At 42.7% G+C, this 26,760-nt stretch overlaps 1 protein-coding gene across 3 annotated transcripts in view; it reads right to left on the reverse strand.

Moving 5' to 3' along the window:
- Positions 1-26,760, reverse strand: part of PLEKHM3 (pleckstrin homology domain containing M3) — a 200,929-nt gene that overhangs the window by 58,203 nt on the left and 115,966 nt on the right. For all 3 annotated transcript variants that reach the window (XM_017546708.2, XM_037745057.1, XM_037745058.1), the window contains exon 6: positions 20,307-20,370. In XM_017546708.2, the coding sequence (XP_017402197.1) occupies positions 20,307-20,370 (64 nt within the window). The remainder of the gene's footprint in view (positions 1-20,306; positions 20,371-26,760) is intronic.

Raw genomic sequence — 26,760 nt, forward strand, 5'->3', positions numbered from 1 at the left:
TTGAACCTGGATGGCGGAGGTTGCAGTGAGCCAAGATCACACCACTGCACTCCAGCTTGGGCGACAGAGCGAGACTTAGTCTCAAAAAACAAACAAACAAACAAACAAAAAAGCAAGAATATACTGTAAGACCTGACAATAGAAAAGGCCATCATTTAAGGGCTCAGTTGCTAGCAATATCATCCACCAAACTCTGATTTTGAATTTCACTCTATATCATGATGGCTACTTATTGCTATTTTTGCTGCTTCTATTGGGCCATTGTCGCTTAGCTTTATAGTATTGCTTTGGGATGATATGATTACCAAAGCAAATCAACTACTATTGTCATTGTTATTATTTATTTATTTGTTTATTTATTTTTTGAGACAGAGTCTTGCTCTGTCGCCAGGTGCCAGGCTGGAGGGCAGTGGTACGATCTTGTCTCACTGCAACCTCCACCTCCCAGGTTCAAGCAATTCTCCTGCCTCAGCCTCCCGAGTAGCTGGGACTACAGGCGCACGCCACCACGCCCAGCTAGTTTTTGTATTTTTTAGTAGAGACGGGGTTTTACCATGTTGGCCAGGATGGTCATGATCTCTTGACCTCCTGATCTGCCTGCCTCGGCCTCCCAAAGTGCTGGGATTACAGGCGTGAGCCACTGCGGTCATTGTATTTTAAAAAAATGCCAGCATGAGTAATTCTTGCTGGGTCATTTGAAAAAGCATTTTTATTACACTTAATTATTTGCTAACAACAATAAAATTTTAATACATATTTTATTAGTTTTCTTATCAGTAATGTGAAGTAAATTATTATCCATGTCAGAGATGGAAAAATTGAGGCCACCTAAACTAAAAAAGATTAGTAGTGGTGGTGGATGTAAAATAAATGTCAAATTGTTCATGCAGGAAATACCCTTTGTAACATTTGGGATAGTTTCTAACATCACTCAAGGTGTTCTTGCTATCCAGGGGTAGTTTTAACTGCTGGTCAGAATAAAAAAAAGGAGAGAAACAATCTGTGGTCATGGGGATATGATAAAACCTCATTACAGTTGTAAATCAAGTGACTCTTGTTAAGGGACTTTGAATAGCAGCTGTCATAGAGCATTTACTATATGCCAAACACTCTTCTAAGCATTGCACATATTTGTAACTTACTTAATCTCACAACTTTGTGAGGTAGGTACTTTAATTATCCTCATTTTGCAGAAAAGAAAACTGAGGCATAATAAGTTTAAATAAATTTCTCAAGGTCACACAGCAGGTAAGGGGTGCAGCCAATATGTAAACTCAAGCTGTCTGGTTCCAGGCTCTCTGCCCACAACTATTATGCTAAACTGCTTTTCGGAGGGCATGCTGAAGTTAACCAATAGACCAGGGTTATTTAAAGATTTACTTGAAAGTCAATTGTTTACTTGAACTCAGGACCAAGCAGTCCTAGAGAAAAAAAACAAAGAGGTTTTTCAGTTCACAAATGCTCACTTATGCAATAACATAGTTTGAATGAACAGATAGCCCCTTTGAGTTCATTCTAACCCTTACCACCTCTTCCTAAAACTGATTCATTTATTCACCCCATATTTATGGGGCACTTCCTCTTGCCCAGGCACTGCTCTTAGGGTTGGGGTCCAGAACAGATAAGATCAAGACTTGCTTCTGGCCAGGTGTGGTGGCTCACGCCTGTAATCCAAGCACTTTAGAGGCCAAGGTGGGCGGATCACCTGAGGTCGGGAGTTCAAGACCAGCCTGACCAACATGGTGAAGCCCCGTCTTTAAAAAAAAAAAAAAAAGACTTGCTTCCAAGGTTGGAATCTTTCACTTATGGATTATTATTATTATTATTTTCTGAGGCAGAGTTTTGCTCTTGTTGCCTAGGTCAGAGTGCAGTGGTGCGATCTTGGCTCACCACAACCTCTGCCTCCTGGTTCAAGCGATTCTCCTGCTTCAGCCTCCCTAGTAGCTGGGATGACAGGCACCCACCACCACGCCTGGCTAATTTTGTAGTTTTACTAGAGATGGGGTTTCTCCATGTTGGTCAGGCTGGTCTCAAACTTCCGACCTCAGGTGATCCGCCCACCTCGGCCTCCCAAAGTGCTGGGATTATAGGTGTCAGCCACCGTGCCTGGCAATTTATGGATTATTTTTTAAAGGTTCTTGCAAGCAGGCGTGAGAACTAAGTAACTCAGGTGACATTTTATTTGGGGGAGGCGTAACACAGTACTTAACAAATACTTAAAAGGCTGTAAAATACACTCCATAAGTCATGCAGTGCTAATACTTTCCTGAGGTGCTCATAATTATTTTTGTAAAGGGGATGATATTCTTTTTCTTATTGTGGCAAATGTACACAGGATACCTTTTTAGGTGCATCATAATCCTTTTTGATTGGCTACATTTCACAAAACACTACGGCTTCTCCTCCACTGCTAACCATTTCATGGGTAATAAAATTGCCGTTGAGACAATAAGCTGGTTTTCCTAACTAGCATGGCTGGCCATATCAGTTTCTCAGAAAGACTTCAACCTCTCTCCTAGGCTGAGATGATTTCAATCCTGTGGTCCCCCTTCCCTCTCCACCCTTGATAGATTCAGAAGCTAGTTCCAAGGTCTGAAGTTTGCCTCCCTCCTCCTCAGCAGCTGAATCAACTTCTCTCGCCACCCCTTTCATTATCCCATTCCATCCACCCCATTGCCATCGGTAGGGTGGAGGCTCATTGCTTAAAGTGTGCCGAAGAAAAACCCAGAAGCAAGAAACTAGAATAACTTGCTCCTGTTAACAAAACAAACCAGAAAACACAGTAGGGGCCAAGACCTCACAGTCGCCGAGTTCCAAATCCTTCCTTATCCCAAGGAGACAGACTGCCTGCCTCGCTATTCTAAGCTCAGGCGATGTGGCTTAAGCAAACTCATAGAAGGAATTCAAGCCTCAAGATCCATTTTCAGTTTCCCCCAGCTACCCCTGTGCCTTTTTATCCTTACTCCATCTTGCCCAGACAAACGTGAAAGCCTGTATAAAGACCACTGCATGTCTCACTTTGAAAGGACTTGAATACCCTCGTGAACTAACTCCTGGCTCCAATCTTTGGTCTCATGGAGACAGAGAAAGCAGCAGCCAGTTGGAAAACAAAAAAAGGGTTGTTATCTCTACGTTAAATTAAACTCAGATTTGCTTAATATCCTAGCCAACTTATGCCACAACTATTTTGGCCCTTTCTGCCGCCCCAAAGCCTTTTGTGGCCAAAATGTACCATTGTGCTGCTGTTTGACACTGTGTGCCAGCAGGCCTCTGGGCCAAAGCCAAGGAACACCCTTCCTTCTTTGGGTTTTGGGGGAGCAGGGGAGGGCTGCTAATTCCTTTTGTGACCATTGACTAAAAGCTGAGTGGTCAACAGTTTGTTAAATTATACACACACCTAAAATGTCAGCTGCATCAGAGATTTTTGCTATCTTTCCCGTGGCTGGGAAACCTTTAGGCTGATGGCAATTTTAGAAGTTGGGTTTTCTAACCACAAACTGGGGGACGCGATGCTAGCAGAACTCCAGACACGCGGGATCCTGGGCAGCAAAAACTCATCTTTGATAAGTGTATATGTTGATAATTTAAACCAATGGAAGGGGATAGGAATTAAAATTAGTCACAGTTATGAATAAATATACATACACATGCATGAGAGAGAGAAGCTCTATGTCAAAAGTCCTTTTTGGAATCGGGCCAGCTATTAATACAAAACCACACACTGACACAGGTCAGCCATAGCTATAGATACAGAAGGTGCTAACCTGAACATTTTGAAAAAACAAAACAAAAACAAAAAGTAAGGCCAGGTGCAGTGGCTCACACCTATAATCCCAGCACTTTTGGAGGCTGAGGTGGGAGGATCACTTGAGCTCAGGAGTTCGAGACCAGACTGGGAAACATAGCAAGATCTTGTCTCTAATAAAAATTTAAAAAAATTAGCTGAGTGTGGTGGTGCACAGCTGTAGTTTCAGCTACATGAGAGGCTGAAGTGGCAGGATTGCTTGAGCCTGGGAAGTCGAGGCTGCAGTAAGCTGGGATCATGCCACTGCATTCCAGCCTGGGTGACAGGGTCCCTGTCTTAAAAAGAAGTAAACAAAAAAGCAAAAAGCAAATTCGCAGCATCATAAATCCATACCTAATTAGGCTGCATTCTCTTTTGGATTGCAATATATTCTGTGGATTATCCAGTTCCTTTGTTCTAGCATCTTGCTATTTTTGATGACCACAGGTCATTGGTGTAAACACAATGAAATATTTTGACTACCGTGACACTAGTTAAAACTGACCTGTACTTCCAAAAAACAAAACAAAACAAAACAACTGATCTGTAGTGAAGCGCGATGGCTCACGTCTAAAATCCCAGCAGTTTGGGAGGCTGAGGCGGGAAAATCATGTGGTCAGGAGTTCGAGAGTAGCCTGGTCAACATGGTGAAACCCGTCTCTACTAAAAATACAAAAAATTAGCTGGGTGTAGTGGCGGGCACCTGTAATCCCAGCGACTCGGGAGGCTAAGGCAGGAGACTCGCTTGAACCCAGGAAACGGAGGTTGTGCCACTACACTCCAGCCTGGGCGATAGAGCTGAGACTCCGTCTCAAAACAAAACAAAACAAAACAAAACAAAAAACTGGCCTGAAAATAATTTTAGGAGTGACAGCCTATCTGGGGGAAACTGGGCAGGAAGCTGGGCCTGACCAATACAATCCCAATATCCAAGCACTGGGTTTTTTGCCATGCATGGTGCTGGCACTCCGGGGCTAATCATGGGTGCATTTGCTCTTTTCTTTCCCTCACTTTGCCCCATTATTCCCTCCTTCTACCCAGTGGAAAGATGTGGTAGAGTTTCAGAAATGGTGGTGGTTGGGGTGGGGGGGGTTTGCTTTGCTGCCAGGTAATCTGATAGCAGTTTGTCTCTAGAAATAGAGAATGTGAGTGCTGGGAGAAAACAGTCCAATTTAGAGGTTCAGAGTGTGTACCCATTTCTCTAAAGAAGGGAGTCCTTCCACTGCAGAAGCAATTATGCAGCTGGTAGTATTCATTCTTCTTTGTTTTAATAAGTTTGAAACATTTCACACAAAATTTTAAAAAGTAACAAAACAGGATGTGTGCTAGAACAGGACAGCTTGGGTTTGAATCCCAGCTCCTCCACTTTAGTTGGATGACTTTGCACAAGTAAATCTCACTGGTGAAACGTGGATAATAACAGTACCTATTATTATAGGTATATTATATAGGGCTATTGTGTGGATTAAATGACATAATCCACGTAGATTTAGGACAGGGTCTGGCCTAAAGTAAGCACTCGATAATAAAAGTGAGTAACATTTCTTGAGCATATAATAAAAGGGAGCTATTATTAATCTAATTATTTAGTACAACCTTCTCATTTTACAAAGAAAGATTTTAAGTGGCAGAGGTATTCTGTGACTTGCTAAAGGATAAACTGTTGTTGTCATCCTGGGTCGTGAGTTTTCTGGCCATCCCTCCCTCTCTCCTCTGGGCTAAGTGCTATAAAATGACAGCGAACCAGGCAGGCCCCTTGCCTTCAGTGAGACTGCACCATACCAAGTCAGGAATGGAGCAAACAGGCTGAGGATCCTGGCCCCTTCAGCTCCTCTGCCTGTCGGCCAGATGATCAGTCCCTGTCTCCAGCAGGCAATAGGCAGAGAAAAGAGAAAAAGGTGAAACTCAAATCAGAAGTTTTATTACCTGTGATTGCCTAGCCTACTTTCTCTCGGTGCCCTTGACCTCTGCTCTAGCCAAGAATCCTCTCACAGTCTCTTTCCCCTGATTTCCTTTGTTCTTCGGCTCTAACGCTTTCCTTCCGGTGCCCCATTCCCTTAGTGTCCCTTATAGCCCAAGTTCTTAAATAGCTTCACCTCTTGCGAACCTCAGCAGCAACGGGCTCTCTGCTGTTAGCCCAAACACAAATGCCAACTCAGTTCACCAGATAACCTGACTGGTGCTGCCCGTTTCAGGAGGAAACCCACTAGGTGGAATATTATCTTCTGCACATTTCTACTGGCCAACTTTTGTTTACTGGGCATTATTTTAACTGCCGCCGAATTGCAGGGTACTAAGATGACAATTTGTCTTTAAGGAATATATAAAATCAGCATATTTAACTTGTTTTAATAAGCTGTCCTTCAGATCATATTTGTGAAAATGCTTAAAGCTGCTATTTCCTGACAAAAAGTTGAAATAGTTGACCTCTGGCAAATGGAAATCCAGCCATTTGTCAGTTGGAACTGAAGGTGCTGAGCCTACATTCAGCAATGTAACCTGGCTCTCACTCCAGGTTCCTGGCTCTCACTCCAGGTTCCTTGCCGCAACCAGAAGCCTGGATACTTTGTGCAAACTGGCTGGGAGGCCCCAGAAAGCAAATACATGTAGAGAGACTTCCACAATTTCATCACTTCTCAAGGTTTATAAAATCACAGAACGAGGGCCCTAGAGCTGGAAGGGGCTGTAAAGATTTAATCCAGTCTTCTTACTTCATGAATGAAAAAACTGAGGACTCCAGAAGTAAAGTAATAAAAACAGTTTCCATCCAAATATATGCCCGTGGTCCTCTTCCTGGGAACAGATATAGTTGCAAGGCCAAAGCCAGAATAAAAAGTGACCCAAATGGGCTGTACTGTATGAAATCATCATTTAAAGATGCCATACATCTTTAACAGAGGTTAACAGGATGGAAAATAATCCCTACGAGGGTTAAGTTAAAAATCCATTTTTTAAAAAGAAAGAAACTCCGCTTTTACAAAGTGATGAGAAATGATAGGGCTGGGGATATTTTCAGAGGTAAGCTGTGCTTCCACTTCTGACTAAGACTTAATGGAACAAATGCAGTCAGGGAGATGCATGGAATTTAAACACAATTCAACATCAGTTAATTCTAAGAGTAAAGGCCCTTCAGCCCAACTCCCTTCCACCTCAATGTTAAAGGAAGCTAGAAAGCCAATTACATTCACAGCAGGGCCTCTCCCCTACTGCAAGGGAAGAATGTACTGCAAATTCTATGTGTGCTTTACAAGCTAGTAAAACTATAATTGCAGGTGGGAAGGAACATGGCGTCTCTTTGTTTCTGCCAACATTTGAGTCTGGTAGGCTTCTCTCTCTGCAGCTGCAGAAATAGTGTGGACCCCATGGTTTTCTTTAAGCACAAAAATGTATACTCAGGATTCTACAAATTTGGAGAAAGATTGATTGGTTTTTGTTAAAATTGAAAAGATGTCTGTGCACAGCCCATCAAAAGGTCACGCATTCTTCCAAGAAACAAGTGCTTTTTCAGTAAGCCAAAACCCATCTTCGGGTGCAAGCTCTGAAGATCTCTCTCAGCAAAAGCAAAGACAGGTGGCAAGGCTTAGAGGGCAGTACCACTCACTCAAGCACAGGCCTAGGGAGAGCTCCTTGCCTCGAGAGGGTGGTGCAATTCTCCAGGTGCAATTCCCTTATGGAGCCACCGGGGAGGTCTGGTCTAGGACCATCCTGGAGGCAAGAAGAAACAAGGCTTTTCTGCGTTCCCTACCAAGGCGCTGCTCCATATGATGACTGTATAGCTGTAGCTATAGCAGGTTTCTATGGCCTAGATTCCCCTATGGAACATGAAGGGCAAAACTGGGATGGAGCGAGCATGACTTTTGTGGCAATGGTTGCGGCTTAGTGTCCACAGATGCGGTGTCTTGATGACGCTGAAGGAAGTTCCCAGGAGCTGGGCCAGGCGCAGTGGCTCATGCCTGTAATCCCAGCACTTTGGGAGGCCGAGGTGGGCAGATCACAAGGTCAGGAGTTCAAGACCTGCCTGGACAATATGGTGAAACCCCGTCTCTACTAAAAATACAAAAATCAACTGGGCATGGTGGCGGGTACCTGTAGTCTCAGCTACTCAGGAGGCTGAGGCAGGAGAATCGCTTGAACCCGGGAGGCGGAGACTGCAGTGAGCTGAGATCGTACCACTGCCCTCCAGCCTGGGTGACAGAGCGAGAGTCCTGTCTCAAAAAAAGGAAAGAAGAAAGCTCCCAGGAGCCATTTACGCAAGGTCCACACCTCATAGCAACACTAACAGCAATACTCTACCACTAGTAAAATGCATATCTCCTAAATCCTTAATTGTCAGGCAAAGTTCTAAGTGCTTTATGCATTCTAACTCTAAGGCCTCACAACAACCTTTGGGGCAGGTACTATAATCCTCACTGCAGAGATGAAGTGCTTAAGGCACAAAGAGAAGTGACTTGCCCAAGGTCACTTAGTGCGTCTGGGGTGAGTTGGCATTGGAACATGGGTAGGCGGCCTCCAAAGCTCTGGTGTGTGACTGCTGCAGCGGCCAGCCCTCTGCAATGCCCAGTGTCAGATATCATCATCCCTTTGGAGACCTTTGCTCCAGGCAGAAACTCCATCCCATGTTCACCTCACACTGGCATGCTGGCCTCCTAAAAGCTCCTGACAGCCATCTTAATTTTGATTTCTATTTAATTTTCTACCTCACAAAGCAATGCCAGGGAGAGGGAGTCTGGTGATACTTTTAGAATATGATTTATCAACCGGCAGCTTAAGGGAATGTAGGGCTTCCTTGCTGCCACCTGACCTTTGTGTTCGGCCTTCCTAATGTTTGCATTGCTGCCCTGACCTTGCAAAGTGACCTGGAATAGCTTGGCTGTTTCCTTGTGTGTGTCCTCTTTCAGAGCCCAGCTGTCAGCCTGCACAAGTCTGTCAATTAGTATCTCAAGGGTTTGGGATGGGGTCTGCTGCCTTTTGAGGAGCACAATCTAACAGTAACCTCGAAATTCCTTCTCGTAATTGAGCATTCATTAGTTTGACGGAACAAAAGCAGGCATTCTCTATTATAAAGCAAAGGTCAAAACTGGTGGCTGTGTTTTGTTTGGCCTGCAGAGTGTTTAAATATTGAGAAATTTCACATAAAAATACAGATTTCCGGCTTCTCTTGGAAAACGGGAAGAGCAGGCAACTCTGGAGCTACTGAGTAACAGCTGCCCCCTTTAGATGTGGATGCTCTCTCTGGTTCCCTCAGGCCTGCTTCAGGCACAGATGCCATTTGCCTGGTCTCTGCAGGAATACCAGTCAACATAGCTCTATTCTAGAGCCAGAATTCCCTCCTTTAAAAACGTGAGATGAGCCAGGCATCCTGGCTCATGCCTGTAATCCCAGCACTTTGGGAGGTTGAGGCAGGCAAATCACTTGAGCCCATGAGTCCGAGATCAGCCTGGACAACATGGCAAAACCCTGTCTCTACCAAAAAAACTCACGAAAATTAGCTGGGCATGGTGGTGCAAGCCTGTAGTCCCAGCTACTCAGAGGGCTGAAGTGAGAGGATTGCTTGAGTCCAGGAATTCAAAGCCTAGGCAACATAGGGAGACCCCATCTCTGCAAAAAAATGAAAAAGTCAGCCATGGTGTGGTGGCACATGATTATGGTTTCAGCTTCACCTGGGAGGCTGAGATGGGAGGATTGCCCCAGTTCAGGAAGTCAAAACTGCAGCCAGCCACAATCATGCCACTGCACTCAGCCTGGGCAGTGGAGTGAGACCCTGTCTCAAATAAATAAATAAATAAATACAATTCCAGGAGCAAATGTATTGATGGTTCACTAGACTTTAGCCAGAAGTTAAAATAAAAGCCAAACAACAATATGAAAAGCTGCCCCCGGCTGGGGGCAGTGGCTCACGCCTATAATCCTAGCACTTTGGGAGGCTGAGGCAGGTGGATCACGAGGTCAGGAGATCAAGACCATCCTGGCCAACAAGGTGATACGCTGTCTTGACTAAAAATACAAAAAATTGGCTGGGCATGGTGGCATGCACCTGTAATCCCAGCTGTTAGGGAGGCTTGAACCTGGGAGGCAGAGGTTGCAGTGAGCTGCGATCATGTCACTAAACTCCAACGTGGGTGACAGAACAAGACTCTGTTTTTGTTTGTTTGTTTGTGTGTTTTTAAAAAATAAAGCTGTCCCTTCAGCCTTCTAATGTTTCCTCACAACGATGGGTGTAATATTGTTGAAAAGCTGCAAGTTCCAAATATGGAGGGAACTGCAGGCCACTACCACATGGAGACAATGATGTCCGCTAAGACACATGTGGCAATGCTGTCTTCGGAGGTTGCCATATTTCTTGGTTACATTTCTGAATTGGGTGAAGTTCTGGAAACCTCCTCAGCCCTCAAACACCTGAACAGGCAGTGCCTTCTGGTTATCCCTCCAGTCCCTTGAAGACCAACTGCGGGTGTGTGGGATGGCTAGTCCAGGGCATCAAGGGTTGAAATCCCACTGGACATCACCAGGTGGAGCAGAGTCATGAGCAGCTTTGACTACAATTTTCCTGGCATGCAGACAGAGGGCAGGAGTTTGACCATAATCAGTAAGAATCACTAGTCCTTTTCTGTGAAAATGTGCCCATTCAGTTTCAGGGGTAACATGGCTCCTGATACATAGTACATGCTTCATAAATATTTGCTGAAGACTGGCATGGTGGCTCATGCCTATAATCCTGGCACATTTGGAGGCTGAGGTGGCTAAATCACCTGAGGTCAGGAGTTGGAGACCAGCCTGACCAACATGAAGAAAGCCCATCTCTACTAAAAATATAAAAAATTATCCAGGCATGGTGGCACATGCCTGTAATCCCAGCTACTTGGGAGGCTGAAGCAGGAGAATCACTTGAACCGGGAGGCGGAGGTTGCGGTGAGCTGAGATCGTGCCATTGCACTCCAGCCTGGGCAACAAGAGCAAAACTCTGTCTCAAAATAAATAAATAAAAATAAATATTTGCTGAATGAATAAATGAATAAGGGAGAAAACACCCAGCAAGGGGCTTGGTGACAGAGTTGGGCTCACATTTCAGGTGCACAGGTGGGACGGAAAGATTTAAAACCCAATTCCTCATTCTTTGTACCTCAAGGCATATCCCAGAATCTTTCATTTCTGAGGGAAGTGAAGCAACGCCATTTCACTTATTCTATGAATGTTTTGTTGAGACAATTTATCAGAATAATCCTGAAGCATGTGTACAGTGTTATTAAGAAATGTCACAGTTGGTAGTAAAAAGTTTCTTCAGCTTGCCCCCATGGAAGAAACAGTGCAGACTGGATCATTAGAGGGTTTCAGGTTACCAAGGCCTCAAAGTTCTCTTCCTGGTCCTCTCTCTCTGGTTCACGATTATGGGCCAAAATTTTAACTTATAATTATAGCCTCTAGGAAGCCTTCCCTGATGGCCAAGTTACAGGGTGTTCTGGTTATTATTACTGCAAAACAAATTATCCCAAAGTCTAGTAGTGAAAGAAAAACAACAAAAACCCAGTGCAAAACAACCATTTTATTACACTCACACATTTTGTAGGGCAGGTAGGAAGGACACTGTGGATGGTTTGTTTCTGCTCCATAATATCTGCAGCCTCATCTACAGTCTCAGCTGAGAAGACTTGAAGGCTAGGAGCTGGAATCATGTGGGGTTGCCTTCACTCATCTCTCTGGTGGCTGATGATTGCTGTCAGCTAGAATGACTGCCATATGAGGCCTGTTCATGTGGCTGTTGTATGTGGATTAATCTGGACTTCCTCACATCATGGCCACTGGGCTACCATGAGTGAGCATCTCCAGAAAGTAGCAGGTTGGAGCTATATCACGTTTTATGCTTGGCCTTGGAAATCACATGGCATCACTTCCATGGTCACAGGCCTGCCCAAATTCAGGGAAAAGGAACACAGATCCCATCACTGGATATAAGGAACATCAAAGTCATAGTGTAAGAAAGACATGTGGGATGGAAGATGCTACTATGGCTATCTTTGCAAAATACAATCTGCCACACTTGGTCAGATGTATTCCCAAGCACCCTAGGTTCGACTCTGCTGACTTAAACAATGCCTACCTGCCTCTCTCATCAGACTGTGAGCTCAGTGAGGGAAGGGAACTTTGCCTCCTCTGTTGCTAGCTCAATGTCTGGCACATAGGAAGCATTCAAGAACACACATTTGTTGAATGAAACTGAATAGAAATGAAGAACCAGAAAGACTCCTGGGGCCCTTTCATGATGGCTGTTGGTGGCATAGGTTTCTACCACTGGCAAGACCAACACTAACCTTACTCTGTATCTTTAAGTAAATGTTCCTTGAAAACAGGCCCTCACCTTGTCAGTGTCATGACTGCTCTTTTAAAATAGGAAACAACAAAAACCCAACAACAACAACAGCACTCAGATGACTGCATGCCAAAGGACTCCCAGGAAAGTGAACTCAGCACTGACTAAACACCATCCAATTCCGCAGCTGCATCCTCAGCCGGTATCGTGTTGTCTTTACCTGAGGGGCTCGAGTTGGCTCCTGGAATCCTTATCTCAACTGAGCTCCTTCTTGCCTGGGCCACAGGGCTCTCTAGCCACCACTCACAACACAGTCATCCTTCTGATCTGGCTTCCCCAAAGGCAGTGACTTTGTTCTTAGCTCTGCACATTTTCTGCCACGGCCCTTGCCCAGCTCCTCCAATCCTTCAGTCATCTGTGGATCAGGTCAGATTTGGCTGCAGCGCCTGGGTCTGCAGAACAGAAATGTTTTCTCTAGGCAAAGACTAGCCAGCTTGCATAAAGAACAATCTGTACCAGCACCTTGCCAATCACCTGCTCTAAGCCACTCAGCTAACTGGCCCCATCATCAAAACACCAGAAAACCAACGGTTAGGCTCAGCAGGTAGTAAAGATGTCAAGACTGAAATCAAGGAGGCAGAAGACCCAGCTCCAGTCCTGGCACCTGGCAGCAGTTGCCACTTTTCCCTTTCCCCTCCCCGTACAATGTGAAACACCCTGGGAGACTGAGCATGAGGCATGCAGTGTTCAGCACCCACTCAAGATACACCTGCTCTCCTGAGAAACAGCGCTTTTCCATTTGTTCCGTGCCTGCCTATCAAAACTTCAAAGAATGACACTCAATCCCTTCCTCTACCCCAGCAAGATCTTCGAAGGAAGCCTGTGCATTCATTTTTTGAAAAACCACTTGTTTAAAAGGCATAACTTGTTCCCCAAATAACTTACAGTCCTCTTTCCTAGCTCATTAATTGGTTGGAACAGTCGTGGCTAAAATAGCTAACAGAGATTTAGTGATGTTTTAATGGAGGCCTCATTCCCGTCTTGCCGCAGTTTACATTCGGGGGTTTCTGAAGGCAGTGCCGGCTGCAGCAGACACAGGCACTGGCCATGGAACAACACAGGCGAGCTGTCACGCTTTGTTTTTCTGCTTGTTAAATCCGAATGCTCCTAATTAGTTACCCTGGCTGCTAATGCCTGGGTGGACAATGGTGTAGGGATCAGGGCTGCTGTGAAGCTATGAATAAAAGTTCCTTGGGCTCCTGAGGCTTGGGACTGGTGACTCGGTTGTGGGCACTGAGGCGCTGTGTTCCTGTGGGCTGTGGATTCAAAGATGTCAACCCCTGTGTGAATAAAGGTCATCACCTGTTACTTCTTTGGTGAAAGGGCAGCTGTGCTGGGTGCCCACTTAGGCTCAGCCTTTGTCTGCTGACTCTGTGAAGAGCGCCTATAGAGAAAAAACGTTCTCTGATTATGGGTTTGCTTGGTGGGGCAGGAATATGCAAAATAACTGACACAACTTCCTTGAAGAAGAATTCGGTAAGGTACGTTATTTAAAAGTGGCTTTGAAATGCCTTAAACATTGCCTTCTCGTGATCTTACTAGCTAGAAAACAGTTGCGATATGACCACCATTTGAATTATTTCTTCAGGGGCCAATTCCAACAAATGTTGAGATCACATGATGACAATTCCTAAGCTCTGTGGGTATGCGGGACTAGCAAAAAAGTTAACTGAAGAGTTAACTGCTCAGGAATATGGAGTGAGTGTTCAGAAAGTTTGCAAAAATGAACAACTCACCATTATTCTGATACAAGCAGAGATTTTTTATTTGGTTTTAGAATTCTGTGCATTGTTATTTCATAGTCAGCATTTCTAATTTTGTTTTGTTTAGTGACTAAATTAATCAGTTTGCTTTGCTTTTCAGGGGAGAGAGAACCAGTGAGTTCACAATAGCATATGTTCACAATAGTATATGTATGCACACAATAGTATATGTATATACATATACACCCATCCATCCATCCATCCACTCAACATTTATATGTTGTATATGCTACATTAGTTGCTTAGCGTAAGTGTTTATTGCTTTCGTATAAAACAAACCGTTCAGGCAGTGCTAGGCAATTCCAGAAAGGCAGTGTGCATCTGGTCACTCCTCTCTCTTTTCACGGCTGCTGAGTGCTGTGGATCCTCCCATCTGGCATCCTTCCCACTTCACAACTTTTTAGTAAGTACTTCAAATTCCACATTTTCCTGTCCTTTTTCTTTCATTAAAACTTATCTGTTGAAATGTCTCTCCCCCAACCCCCGATATCATGCCATGTTTTCTAATGAATTTCTGCCAAAATAATAATTTATTTTTCTTGGGTAATATACTTCCTATTAACTAAAACCTAAATTGTCTTCACCTAAAGGTAGGGTCTCATTTGGAAATTTAGGACCCAGGGAAGGTGAATAAAAGAGAAAATTAGCTCCTTGGATTGTCTCATAAGAGGGGTGTGTGTGTTGCGGGGGGTGGGGATGGGGTGAGGTGGTGGGCAGTAGAGGGAGTAGCGGGGGAGGGCCTACTCTAACCAGACACCTCACCCATGGGATCATCCAGTATCCTTTCTCATGAATTGCCACAAATAGAATCATTCATTGCTTAACTTACATATGCCCCAAAGGTGAGTAACACCAGAAGAGTTAGTCATTAATATACATTTTAGGTTTTGTCACAAGAGCACAGGTAGCCAAAATTTAGAAGTCAAATCTGACCTTTTCTTTCAGCAAGTAGAAGGAACCTTAGAAGAATTCTCCTATCATTTACACAGTCCAAAGAATGACATATTAAACCAGAGTTCTGATTTGCCCCTTAAGAACAACTAAGAACTTTTGACCATTTATTTATGTATACTAATGTATTCTACTGGTAAAATCTGGAACTTTTTCATCAGTGTTAAAAGCGCCAAGGGGATGTGAGTAAGGAGAAGGTTTGTCATATACTTAACAGGGAAAGCAGATAGTTGATGCCGAAAGCTAAGGCATTGAGAGTTACGGTACATCTCTTGCCATCTCAAGTGAGCGTATCTTTTTTATTGCATTCCTGTCTTAAAGCCTTCTCATGGATTTGTGATAATGCTGGATGGACTGAAAATAACAAAACACAAATTCTAGTCTATTTATTCTTCTCAAAGTAGCTAACCAAGGAAAAGCTCTTAAAAAGCAGTGCCTCAGTTTCCCCATTCAAGACATGCACCAATACTAGTCCATGCATTCACACATGCTGAGTTGTTGCCTGCTACATCCTTTATAAGGAAGCACTTGGTCAGTTCAAAAGCCACCATGCATTCATATCTCCCAAAAGAAGGTTTGTAAGATTTTATTTAAAAAATAATGAACAATATATTCTATTAGTTACACTCAAAAGAGTATGGATCGAATATGTTTTTCTAACAATATCTAGTTTGCAGAACAGAAATTCTCCTGGAATTCTAAACACAAGAAATGAGTAAATGGAGGCCATGCACCCTGGAGCTCCCAGGATTTGGAGAGCCTCTGCCCCTGTCTTATGCTTCTTCCTTGGCCCTGCTACTAGGCCAAGTGTACTTGGCTCTATTTTACATGTTATGGCTAAATGCTACCAACTGACTGTAGTCAGAGAATGCCTATGTTCAACGATAACATTTTCCACGTGCAAGTCATACCAACGAGCAACTCAATCACTGATGAAACAGACAGACAATTAGGGACTCTGAGCATTAATTTTGCCAATACTGGTACTCAGTGAACAGCAACCGGTGACAATCACTACCAGAACAACTGGAAGGAATCTCCTTTGCAAAGCAATGTCATCCTTGCTCTTTCTTTTCTCACATCCAAATGTACAACAGTAAGGGAAAATGCATGCAAAGAGGACTGTAATTCAAATAATGGGAAGAAGGGGAAAAGCTGCCTTGAAGGTAACAAAAGCAGTGGTAAGGTAGCTTGAAATCTTCAAATTGTTGAATTAAGTCTATCTGCTAAAATTTTAGGAATTGTTACTTATAAACATAAAACCAGACAGAGACATGAAGGTTAAAATTTTTTTGGTACCAGAATTCTTTCAGCATCTTTAAGTGTTATTAGTGCTTTGTGTACCATATTATTTTAAAATTATCTCTAAATTATAAATCTCCTTTCACCATGTTTATTAAATTCTTTTTTTTTTCTTTTTGAAGAGGAAAATGTCTGTTTTCCTTTTTACATAAAAACTAACGGGAAAAATCAAATTAACTTAAGACAAATGTGTAGACAGGAATCTGTGCATTCAGGAAGAATATCTGTATTATTGCTTTTTCTGATTTATAACTCTTCAATCACTTGCTTTATTTTCTTTTCCCCTGCAAATCTCTATATTAAAAGGCCCTTTTCTATAGTTACTTGATATGATAGACAGATCTGCTTTTACAGAAACCTTTAGCAGTGAGGGGAAAAATCAAACAGGGGAAAATAATTTACTCTAAAATGCCGTAACTGACAAGAAGCAGGATGATGAAGCCGTCCAGAAGAGGCCAAAATGGCCCAGGACGCCATAAGGCTGGTGGTTGGGTCAGTTAGGTAGGGTTTCCCGATACCACTACACGCCCTTTCACAAAGCAATGTTATTTTTTATTCTTTTTCCTTGTGTCCTTTCCCTTATATATTTGCATGAACAATTCAGATCTGGAAAACATGCTTGCTGTTTATTCAGAATCAAGGAAAGATGAAGCAGAGGATGCCCTTCAATGCTGATAGCCAAGATGCAGACAGATCAAAAGCTAAATCCGAATTAACCCACCTCAGGCAGAAAAGGTAATCGAATTAAACTTTCTCTAAATACGCTAAGTTTGGGGCTCTTAAAGCTAGGCACAAAGAACCAGGTTAGAGTGAGCTGTTAAGTAAATGGCTGCATTGAGCTCCAGCTGCCCTGCCTACAGGGTGTTTGATAAGCTGTTGATTGCCTCGATCACTTTACTACTGAGGCTGAAAACTGATTAAGCTGCTTATGGGGCTCCAGGGGCTAATGGCCTGGCCACCAAGAATACTCCTGCCACTGATTTAAGTGGCCTGGCATGCATGGTTTGATTATTAAAGGAGGGAAAAAAGAAAAGGGAGGGGAGGGAAAGACAGCAGGGTATAGGAAAGCCTTAAAAAGCAGGCTTTATGATTCTAAATGGATACATTACTTTGACACCCTAAAATGAATACAGAATTACTCCTGATTCTTTCTCTTCGTCAGATGTCAAAACTCATGTTTGAAACGCTCCCTCAAAGAGTACTCACTTTGGAGCCCACCTATTCTATTTTAAACCATCTTTACAAGAATGTTCAGTGCCTTTAAAGATACTTCTCAAATGATAGAGTCAGTGTCCTCAGGCACTAATATCAGATAGACTCGAGAAAATAGATAAATGTATAAGTGTTTTTAACCAATTTTTCCCCTTGAACAACAATTTGAAGTAAAAATATGCCCCTTTCCGCCCTAGCCAGCAGACCACTGCCGCTTGACTATGCAGTAAAGGTTAGGCAGGACCGAAGGATTTGGGAGAGCTGATATGTGCAAACAGGTTTCAACTTGACACATAAATGGAACTGAAAACCTTAGTCTTTTCTCAGATCTCTCCAACTAAATGCTGTAACATCATGTCTGCCATTTAATTTAAAATAACTTTCTGGCAGAGTGCAGTGGCTTACGCCTGTAATCCCAGCTCTTTGGGAAGCAGAGGCAGGTGGATCACTTGAGGTCAGAAGTTCGAAAGCAGCCCGGCCAACATAGTGAAACCCCATCTCTACTAAAAATGCCAAAATTAGCCAGGCATGGTGGTGCACGCTTGTAATTCCAGCTACATGGGAGGCTGAGGCACGAGAATTACTTGAACCCAGGAGGTGGAGGTTACAGTGAGCCAAGATCGTACCACTGCACTCAAGCCTGGACAACAGAGGCTGTCTCAAAGACAAATAAATAAAAATAAAATAAAATAACTTTCCTACCTCTGGGGGGGACAAAAAGAACATAAAAGTCTTAAGTTATTAAATTAAAAGAGAAAAAAATCCTTGAAAAGTAATTTAAAGTCAGAAAAATGACTGAAGGATATGAGCATGGTTTTTAAGTTCACCTAAATTCCTCTGGATAAAACAACAAAGAGGAAAACAACGACGAAAAAACAGAATCGCAGCAGTTTGAGATACTCTGAAAGCTGTCACAATTATTATTATTATTTAATCAACTCTTGAAAGAATCACTTATTTAGTCCAACAGCTTCTTAGAGAGTGAGTTGTTGATTTAAATGATTAACCAAAGCTTAACATATTTAGAACTTAGGACTGAACACACAAAAGGCCAGTTTCTTTATAGCTGTTAATCTGGTCAATTATTAAAAGCACAAGTTCGCCAGAAGTGGGGGCTCACGCCTGTAATCCCAGAACTTTAGGAGGCCAAGGTGGGCGGATCACCTGAGGTCAGGAGTTTGAAACCAGCCTGGCCAACCTGGTGAAACCCCAACTCTACTAAAACTACAAAAATTAGCCAGGCGTGGTGGCACATGCCTGTAATCCCAGCTAATCGGGAGGCCGAGGCAGGAGAATTGCAAAAAAAAGAAAGAAAAAAATACATTTGTTAATAAAAGCATAAAAAGATGATTTCAACTCTTATGTGCTCTGTTATGCTTCACTAAAGTTTAAAAGTCACTCAACTTTCGGCTTGAGCACAAATCAAATGGCTTAATACATTCAATGCCTTTTACATCTTTTCATACAAATTTTTTTTTTTTTTTTTAAAACGGAGTTTCGCTCTTGTTACCCAGGCTGGAGTGCAATGGCATGATCTTGGCTCACCGCAGCCTCCGCCTCCTGGTTTCAAGCAATTCTCCTGCCTCAGCCTCCCAAGTAGCTGGGACTACAGGCATGTGCCACCACGCCCAGCTAATTTTTGTATTTTTAGTAGAGATGGGGTTTCACCATGTTGACCAGGATGGTCTCAATCTCTTGACCTCGTGATCCACCCACCTTAGCCTCCCAAAGTGCTGGGATTACAGGAGTGAGCCACCGCGCCCGGCCCATACAAATTCTTCATTGATAAAATTCACACACCATAACATTTACTCTTTTAAAGTAAACAATTTAGTGGTTTTCAGTATATTCACAAGACTGTACAACTATCACTGCCGTCTAATTCCAGAACACTTTCATTAGCCTCCAAAGAAACTCTTTATCCATTAGCAGTCACTCCTCATTTCTTCACCCTCCCCAGGCCCTGGCAACCACTAATGTACTTTGTCACTATGGATTTGCCTATTCTAAACATGTCATGTAAATAGAATCATACAGTATGTATTTTCTGTCTGACTTCTTTTACTTAGCATGATGTTTTCAAGATTTATCCATGTTGTAGCATGCATCAGTACCTCACTCCTTTCTACGGCAAAATAATATGTTATTATACACTACAAAACATTTGTTCATCCATTCATCAGCTGTGAACATTTGGGATGTTTCCATTTTTTTGCTATTATGAATAATGCTGCTCTGAATATTTGTGTACAGGTTTTTCTGTGGACATGTTTTCCACTCTTTTGTGTATATACCTAGGAGTAAAATTGTTGGGTCATAGGGTAACTCTAAGTTTCTTTTTTTTTTTTTTTTTTTCAAGATGGAGTTTTTGCTCTTGTTGCCCAGGCTGGAGTGCAACAGCATGATCTTGGCTCATCACAACCTCCACCTCCCGGGTTCAAGCAATTCTCCTGCCTCAGCCTCCTGAGTAGCTGGGATTACAGGCATGTGCCACCATGCCTGGCTAATTTTGTATTTTTAGTAGAGACGAGGTTTCTCCATGTTGGTCAGGCTGGTCTTGAACTCCCGACCTCAGGTGATCCACCCGCTTCGGCCTCCCAAAGTGCTGGGATTACAGGCATGAGCCACTGCGCCTGGCTCTTTAAGTTTCATTTTTTGAGGAACTGCCAGACTGTTTCCAAAGTGGCTGTAGCACTTTGCATCCCACCAGCAATGTATAAGAGCCCCAGTTTCTCTACATCCTCGCCAACATTTGTTACTGTCCTATGTATCTTTTCATACTAAGTTTTCCCCCATTCTGAATAAGAATTATTAGGGCTTGTGATGAAAACAACCCCATTGATGGCAGAATTCAGTGGCAAGACCATAATCCACAAAGTGACTTCTCCAGGAAAACAAGACAAATGAAATGGCCCCTCTGAGCACTTACCTGCTGCAGGTCGGCGAGGGAATACAGGTGGATCTGTTGAAGGAGGTATTCTCTGGGGAAGATTCTGAAAACAAGGGCAGATATACAAGTGAACTGTGGTGCTGTCACAAAACACACATTTTTCTGATAACTTTCAAAATCTCCTTCAAGTATTTCTTTCCTCTGCCCTCTCCACTTTCCACCTATACTTCTCCTCCTAAGCCTTCTGGGAAACCTGTAATATCTTTTTCTCAGATATTTTTCTTCTGAATACAGACACCAGAATGGAAGTAAAAGTCTGATCTTTGACTTCTAATGTAATCTTAAATGCTGCAAGCACTGTGTAGTAGTCCAGGCCTGAGGACCAGAACATTAGGTTTCTTGTACCAGCTGTGTCCATAATAAACTGTGTGATCTCTGGCAAGTCCTCAAATGCCCACCTGGCTTCAGCTTCTTCACAGGAGAATGAGGATGGTTTAATGTAAATATCTTTCTAGCTGTATTATTCTATATCTAAATATATTGATTTTGGATTTCAGAAAAGTTGGAATGGCAACCCATGTGTCTAGAGGCTTCTACAGCTTTCATTAATGAGGAGGAGTGATACTGAATATCACATTAATGAACTATCCTCTCATATGTATAGTGATGGCAATTTTAGAACCTATGTACAAATGCAAATAATGGGGCAAGATATTTTAAATTAGGACTCTTCAACGAAGTCCAGTATCTTTAGCTGCTGTCTGTTCACAGCATCTGGGTAGATGACAGTGAATGAACAGAAACAAATAATCCATTATGGGCATGCAACAGGTTACCAAAGTGTAGATGTTTGGAAAATAACACACACAAACTGAACCCAAAACAAAATCCATGATGCTAACATTTTTTCTCTTTGTCTTATTTGGTACTATGCAATTTTCTTGTGTCTTAAATGAAAGAAAACACCAATCTATCCAATATTTGTGACTATTCATTATATGCCAAGCACCATGCCAGGCACTAGGAAGACAGCCCCAGTATGAGTTCAAGGAGCATTAAGTCAAGTGAGGGAGAGACATATAAGCTGATAATTACAATACAATGTGGTAATTGAAAATGGTAAAGAGTTATGCACGGGGTACATACATTTTGAGTAGTCAAACATGGTGGATTCCAACACTGGCTGTCTATTAGAATCACTTGGAGAGCTTTTAGAAAGCAACAGAGCATACTCCTGGGTAGAGCCCATAAATCAGTGTTAAATAAAACAAAACAAAAAAACTCTCTTGGTGATTAGTACAGCCAAGGTTTAGAACCACTGGCCTAATAACTTTGCTCACTGGGAAAATCATTATTCAGCCTTTCAATTAAGTATGCATTTGTTGCCAAATCCTAGATATTAAATCATTCATCCTTCCATCCATCCAATATTGATTAAGCACATACTGTATATCAGACATTGTATTAGACTACTGAAAATGGAGCACTGAATCAATTAGATAAGTTTCTGACGAGACGGAGGACTGGGGTAGGTGTATTCTAGTTTGGACCTCTCCTGGAAAGTAGGAAAGTCACTGAAGAATTCTGCTGAAAAGCACAGTTTCACCCACAGGAATGAGATGGGTGACAAGGGCATTATATTCTGGGAAACTGAATGCATTTCCTAAGGCTAGGCTCCCTTCAACTCTAATGGTTCAGGGCTGCACCTGTGACAGGAAGCAGAGCACCCAGCACAGCTGGGTAGGGTACAGGAAAAGTACTCAATTCCTCCAAGTGGGATTAGCTTTTCTACAGGAAGGCCTCTGATATGGAAGGTAGACCATGGTCCCTAGAGGGACCATGAGATGTAATCCATCTCCATTTCCTTTTTTCTTTGCTTTTTTTTTTTTTTTTTTTTTTTTTTTTTTTTTTTTTTTTTTTTTTTTTTTTTTTTTTTTTTTTTTTTTTTTTTTTTTTTTTTTTGAGATGGAGCCTTGCTCTGTCGCCAGGCTGGAGTGCAGTGGTGCAATCTCGGCTCACTGCAACTGGGTTGCAACTCGGCTCACTGCAACCTCTGCCTCCTGGGTTCAAGCGATTCTTCTGCCTCAGCCTCCCAAGTGGCTGGGACTACAGGCGCATGCCACTACTCTGGCTAATTTTTTTGTATTTTTAGTAGAGATGGGGTTTCACCATGTTGGCCAGGATGGTCTTGATCTCTTGACCTTGTGATCCGCCCGCCTTGGCCTCCCAAAGTGCTGGGATTACAGGTGTGAGCCACCGCGCCTGGCCTCAACCTCCATTTTCAATAACACAAACACATGACAGAAATGATCGAGGGACCTCTTCCTCAAGGCAGCCTACAGTATTAAGCACCAATAACAATGAGAGGAGGTCACTGAGCTTGGCACTGGACATACCTAATTTTATCTAATCCTCCTAATAGTCCTGGATGGTAAATACAACCTCTATTTTACATAAGAGAAAACCGAGGCTCAGCGGCAAAGACCAATTTGCCCAAGGTCACAGAGCTGAGATTCAAGGCCAGGACTTTCTGACTCCAAAGGCCTGAGCTCCTTCTACTTTCTTGGGGTTGGGGTTCGAGGAAGGAGGGAGGTGGGTTTGAGCTGACCATCTAATTTAGTAATAACATGCATGTCTCTTCTGCATGGATGTTTATTACCATAGTTTAGGCTGGTAGCAGTATAGAGCCAATGATGCTTTTTGAAGCAGGAAAGCCACACTGGTGTGCTCTGTTGTGCCCTCCCTCTGAAGGCAGTATGGAGGGTGGAGAAACTACAGACAGGTGACAAGGCACGTGAGAGACTGTTTTAGGGTAGACAAGGGGATAGTGAAAGGAATGAGTGGATAAATACCAGAGACTTTTTGGAAGAATTGAGAACATTGGGAATAAGCGTAAAAGGAGAAGGGAGTCTACGATAACCCTGAAGCATAGAGCTTGGGGATCAGAATGGTGATGCCAGTGGCCAGCTAAGGGCAGGCTTCCAGCGGAGGGAATAAAAAATTGAGCTTCCTATGTGCTGAATATCCAGTGCCTGTGTGGGAAATGGCAAGCATGGATCCGGGACTGAGGTGTAGAAGACCTGGGGCACTTCTGATGGGAGCACAGAGCAGACAGCTGAAGCTGTGGGAATGGAGGGAATGGAGTTGAGGAGAAACCTGAATGAGAAGGGGGATGAGCCCAGATGAGGGTTGTTTTTACTTTGTTTACCTTACAATCTAGAACTATCTAAAAGTGCATTTTGGTAGTCTGCAATTTTGTCATTATATTTTGAAAATTATGTTTTTGAAAATAACCAGGATGTTCACATGTACTTCCACAGTTTCTAACATCTCTCTGTATTTGTAAAATGTTCATATCTTCATACCCTTTATCCAGCTTCCCCTAATGCTTACACCTTACATAACAATGGCACATTGATCAAAACTTAGGAAATTAACATTATGCAAATTATGGCCTTTATTCAGATTTCACCAGTTGTTTCACTAATGTCCTTTTGCTGTTCCAATCCAGAATACAATATTGCATTTATAGATTGTTTTATTATTGTTTTTGTTCTAGTTAATCATTTGTAAGAACACTTGAGATCCAAACATATCTTCAGGAAAGGAAACCTAGGGCAGTCTTCAGTGGGACGCAAGGGGAGCAGTGTATGATAATATGAGAGACAGGATGTTTAGGAGTGATTGAATTGGAGGAATAATCTTATTGAAAGGTAACTGCTTAATAATGAAATCCCTTAAATAAAGCAAAATGAAAGCAATGTGGCAGCAGTGCTAAGAAATGGAATCACTAAGCAGGCTGTAAAATCATTTCAGGACTAGCTCCTGCCTCTTCTGCTGGTTCGTAGAAACATAGGTCACCTGGAGGAAGAGTTAAAAGGAAGATGAAATGATCTATAGCAGGGACAAATGCAGGAGAGCATATCTGTAATGTTTTGCTACTTAAAAGTCCTTTCCACTCTAAAATTCTAAAATTTTTATGATTAGGGATATACAGGATATCAGACTAATTTACAAATTTACAAAGCAAATCATACTGGCATACTCTTCCTGGAGTACTCTACCCAGTTGGTTATCATACAGTAAACAAGCACTTAGTGTCTGAAATAAGCCAGGCATTGTGCTACATGCTGGAGATGGATACTTCAATGAGTACCATTGATGAACAACAAAGAGAATTTCCAATTTCTCCTTATTAGGCAGGGTCCTGCTTGCTTCCAAACACGATTCATTATTCTTCTCACAAAAATAACCAACTTTGGTCACAATCGTCTCCAATAGTCCCTCAACATTATTTGTACAGTACAGCTAAAGTGGCTATGTATTTATGTAATGTTTCTATGTGTGAGATTCTAAGACCCTCCAGAAGCNTGATGTGTACTCGGCAGGTGCACAGCATATGGTACTAACAAGGCTATGCTGGTTCACCTCCTTCCCCTTCAGATGTGTCTTCTCCATCACTCTTCAGTATCTAATTCTATAATTTACAAGAGGTCAGTCGTAACAGACACAAAGAGCTGGAAAATGCAATATATGCAGGAAAGATAAAGGAACCCAGCTTATTGTGTCTGGAGAAGATGTTGTGTCCAAGAGATTTAATGGTGGTCATTAAAAATACAGACTTTTAAGATAGATAATGCCAATCATCTTTTTTCTCCCTGGAGGACGGAAGTTGTAGTATGAAAGCACTGAAGTCAAATATGAGAATAAATTTCCTGAGAGGGAAGACTTGTAGGTATTAAAATGCATCTCTTACAGTAATGCTTTTTAATGTAAATAAAAGAAGAAAAAGATTTTTCTGCAGCTATTTAGAGATAGGGACTCGCTCTTCTGCTTAGAGGAGGTAAGGGTTTCCAAAGCAGGCCCAGATAACGTAGGCTCACTGCCATTCATTCCGCTTTCTCCTAAGGCAGACTGAATTTGCAAAACATTCTCTAAATATTGTCTTTACAAAGACCAACCACAGGGAAGCTCAGGGTAAATAAGGACCTAAAAGCCAAGCTCAGGAAAGTGTGGGCCACATCAGTTTCCCATCTGGGTGACACCAAGGGCTTTCCTCTGCTGTGGCTGAGGTCCCACAAAGGGGCCTGTCTGACAGGAGTCCTTTAGGAAATGAACAGGAAAAGTACAGATTCTCAGGAGCCAGTTTGCCTTAAACTCTGATTAGTAGAAAGGGTTCTGAAAAACAGGACTAAGGAAGAGGAGTTGTCTTTTGTGGGGGAAAGGGTAGTTCAGATGTTGGGACAGAGGGTTGAACTGTCTTTGGAATGCCCAAGTGGAGACGCCTGTGTGTCCATGTGGGAGATTTGTGAGTCCCCAGCTTATAGGTTTTAGGTGAAGCCATGAGAAAAAGTGATAGCCCATGGTGGCACATGCTGGGAAATGAGAAAAGACTGGTTCCTGGTGAAACAGTACTATTAATATTTAGGAACAGATAAACAGGGAGAGGACTGGGAAGGAGTAGGTTGACAGGGAGGAGAAAAAGCAGAAGAGCCAGCACCAGGGAAGCCAAGGAAGGAGAATTTCATGAAGGAAGAAGAAGGTCAACAGCATCAAAGGTAGTGGAGAGGTCAAATAACATGAGGAAGATTCTCCTGAGGCCTGGAAAGTGCCTGCTGGATGTGGCAAACAGGAATCCATCAGTGACCTCAGACAGGGTGGTTTCAGGGGAGGAGGAGGAAAGACTCCAGAGGGGTGGGGACTGTCGGTTACTCTTTTATGAAGTCAGCTTTAAAGAAGAGGAGGTAAATCTGGCCACAGCTAAAGAAAGATGTAGGACGAAGAAAGTAATTTTTTTTTTAAGATAAGAGAGACTTGGGCATATTTATACGCTAACATTAAGAAGCTACTACAGAAACAAAAGCTGAAGACATAAAAGCGGGGATAACTGACGAAACCTGGCCATCAAAAGGCCTAAAGGAAATGGGATGTGGACCCAGCTGGAGGCTCTTTCAAATACACACATTTGCACATGTGTATGTGCGTGCATGGAAACACACACACACACACTCCCCTGAATGTGTGCATGTGCACACACATACATGTACACACACACAGTATTTTCTTAACTGAAACGCTTCAAGTTTTTACTAAAATGTTATACAAAAAGGATTAATAGTTACTCAGTTGGGCGCAGTGGCTCACACCTGTAATCCCAACACTTTGGGAGGGTCAGGTGGGAGGATCACTTGAGCCCAGGAGTCTGAGACCAGCTTGCGCAACATAGCAAGACCCTGTCTCTACAAAAAATACAAAAATTAGCTGGGTGTGGTGGTAAATGCCTGTGGTCCCTGCCACTCAAGAGGCTGTGGCAGGAGGCTCAATTGAGCCCAGGTGGTTGAGGCTGCAGTGAGCCATGGTCATGCCATTGCACTCCAGCTTGGGCGACAAAGCAAGACCCTGTCTCAAAAAAATAAATAAATAAAATAAAATAAAAAGTAATTACTAATTTATTCAGTATAGCCCCTAAACTTCATTATATTAAGAATCAAAA

This window comes from Cebus imitator, unplaced genomic scaffold, assembly GCF_001604975.1.
Source record: "Cebus imitator isolate Cc_AM_T3 unplaced genomic scaffold, Cebus_imitator-1.0 Scaffold191, whole genome shotgun sequence".
Lineage (NCBI taxonomy): Eukaryota > Metazoa > Chordata > Mammalia > Primates > Cebidae > Cebus > Cebus imitator.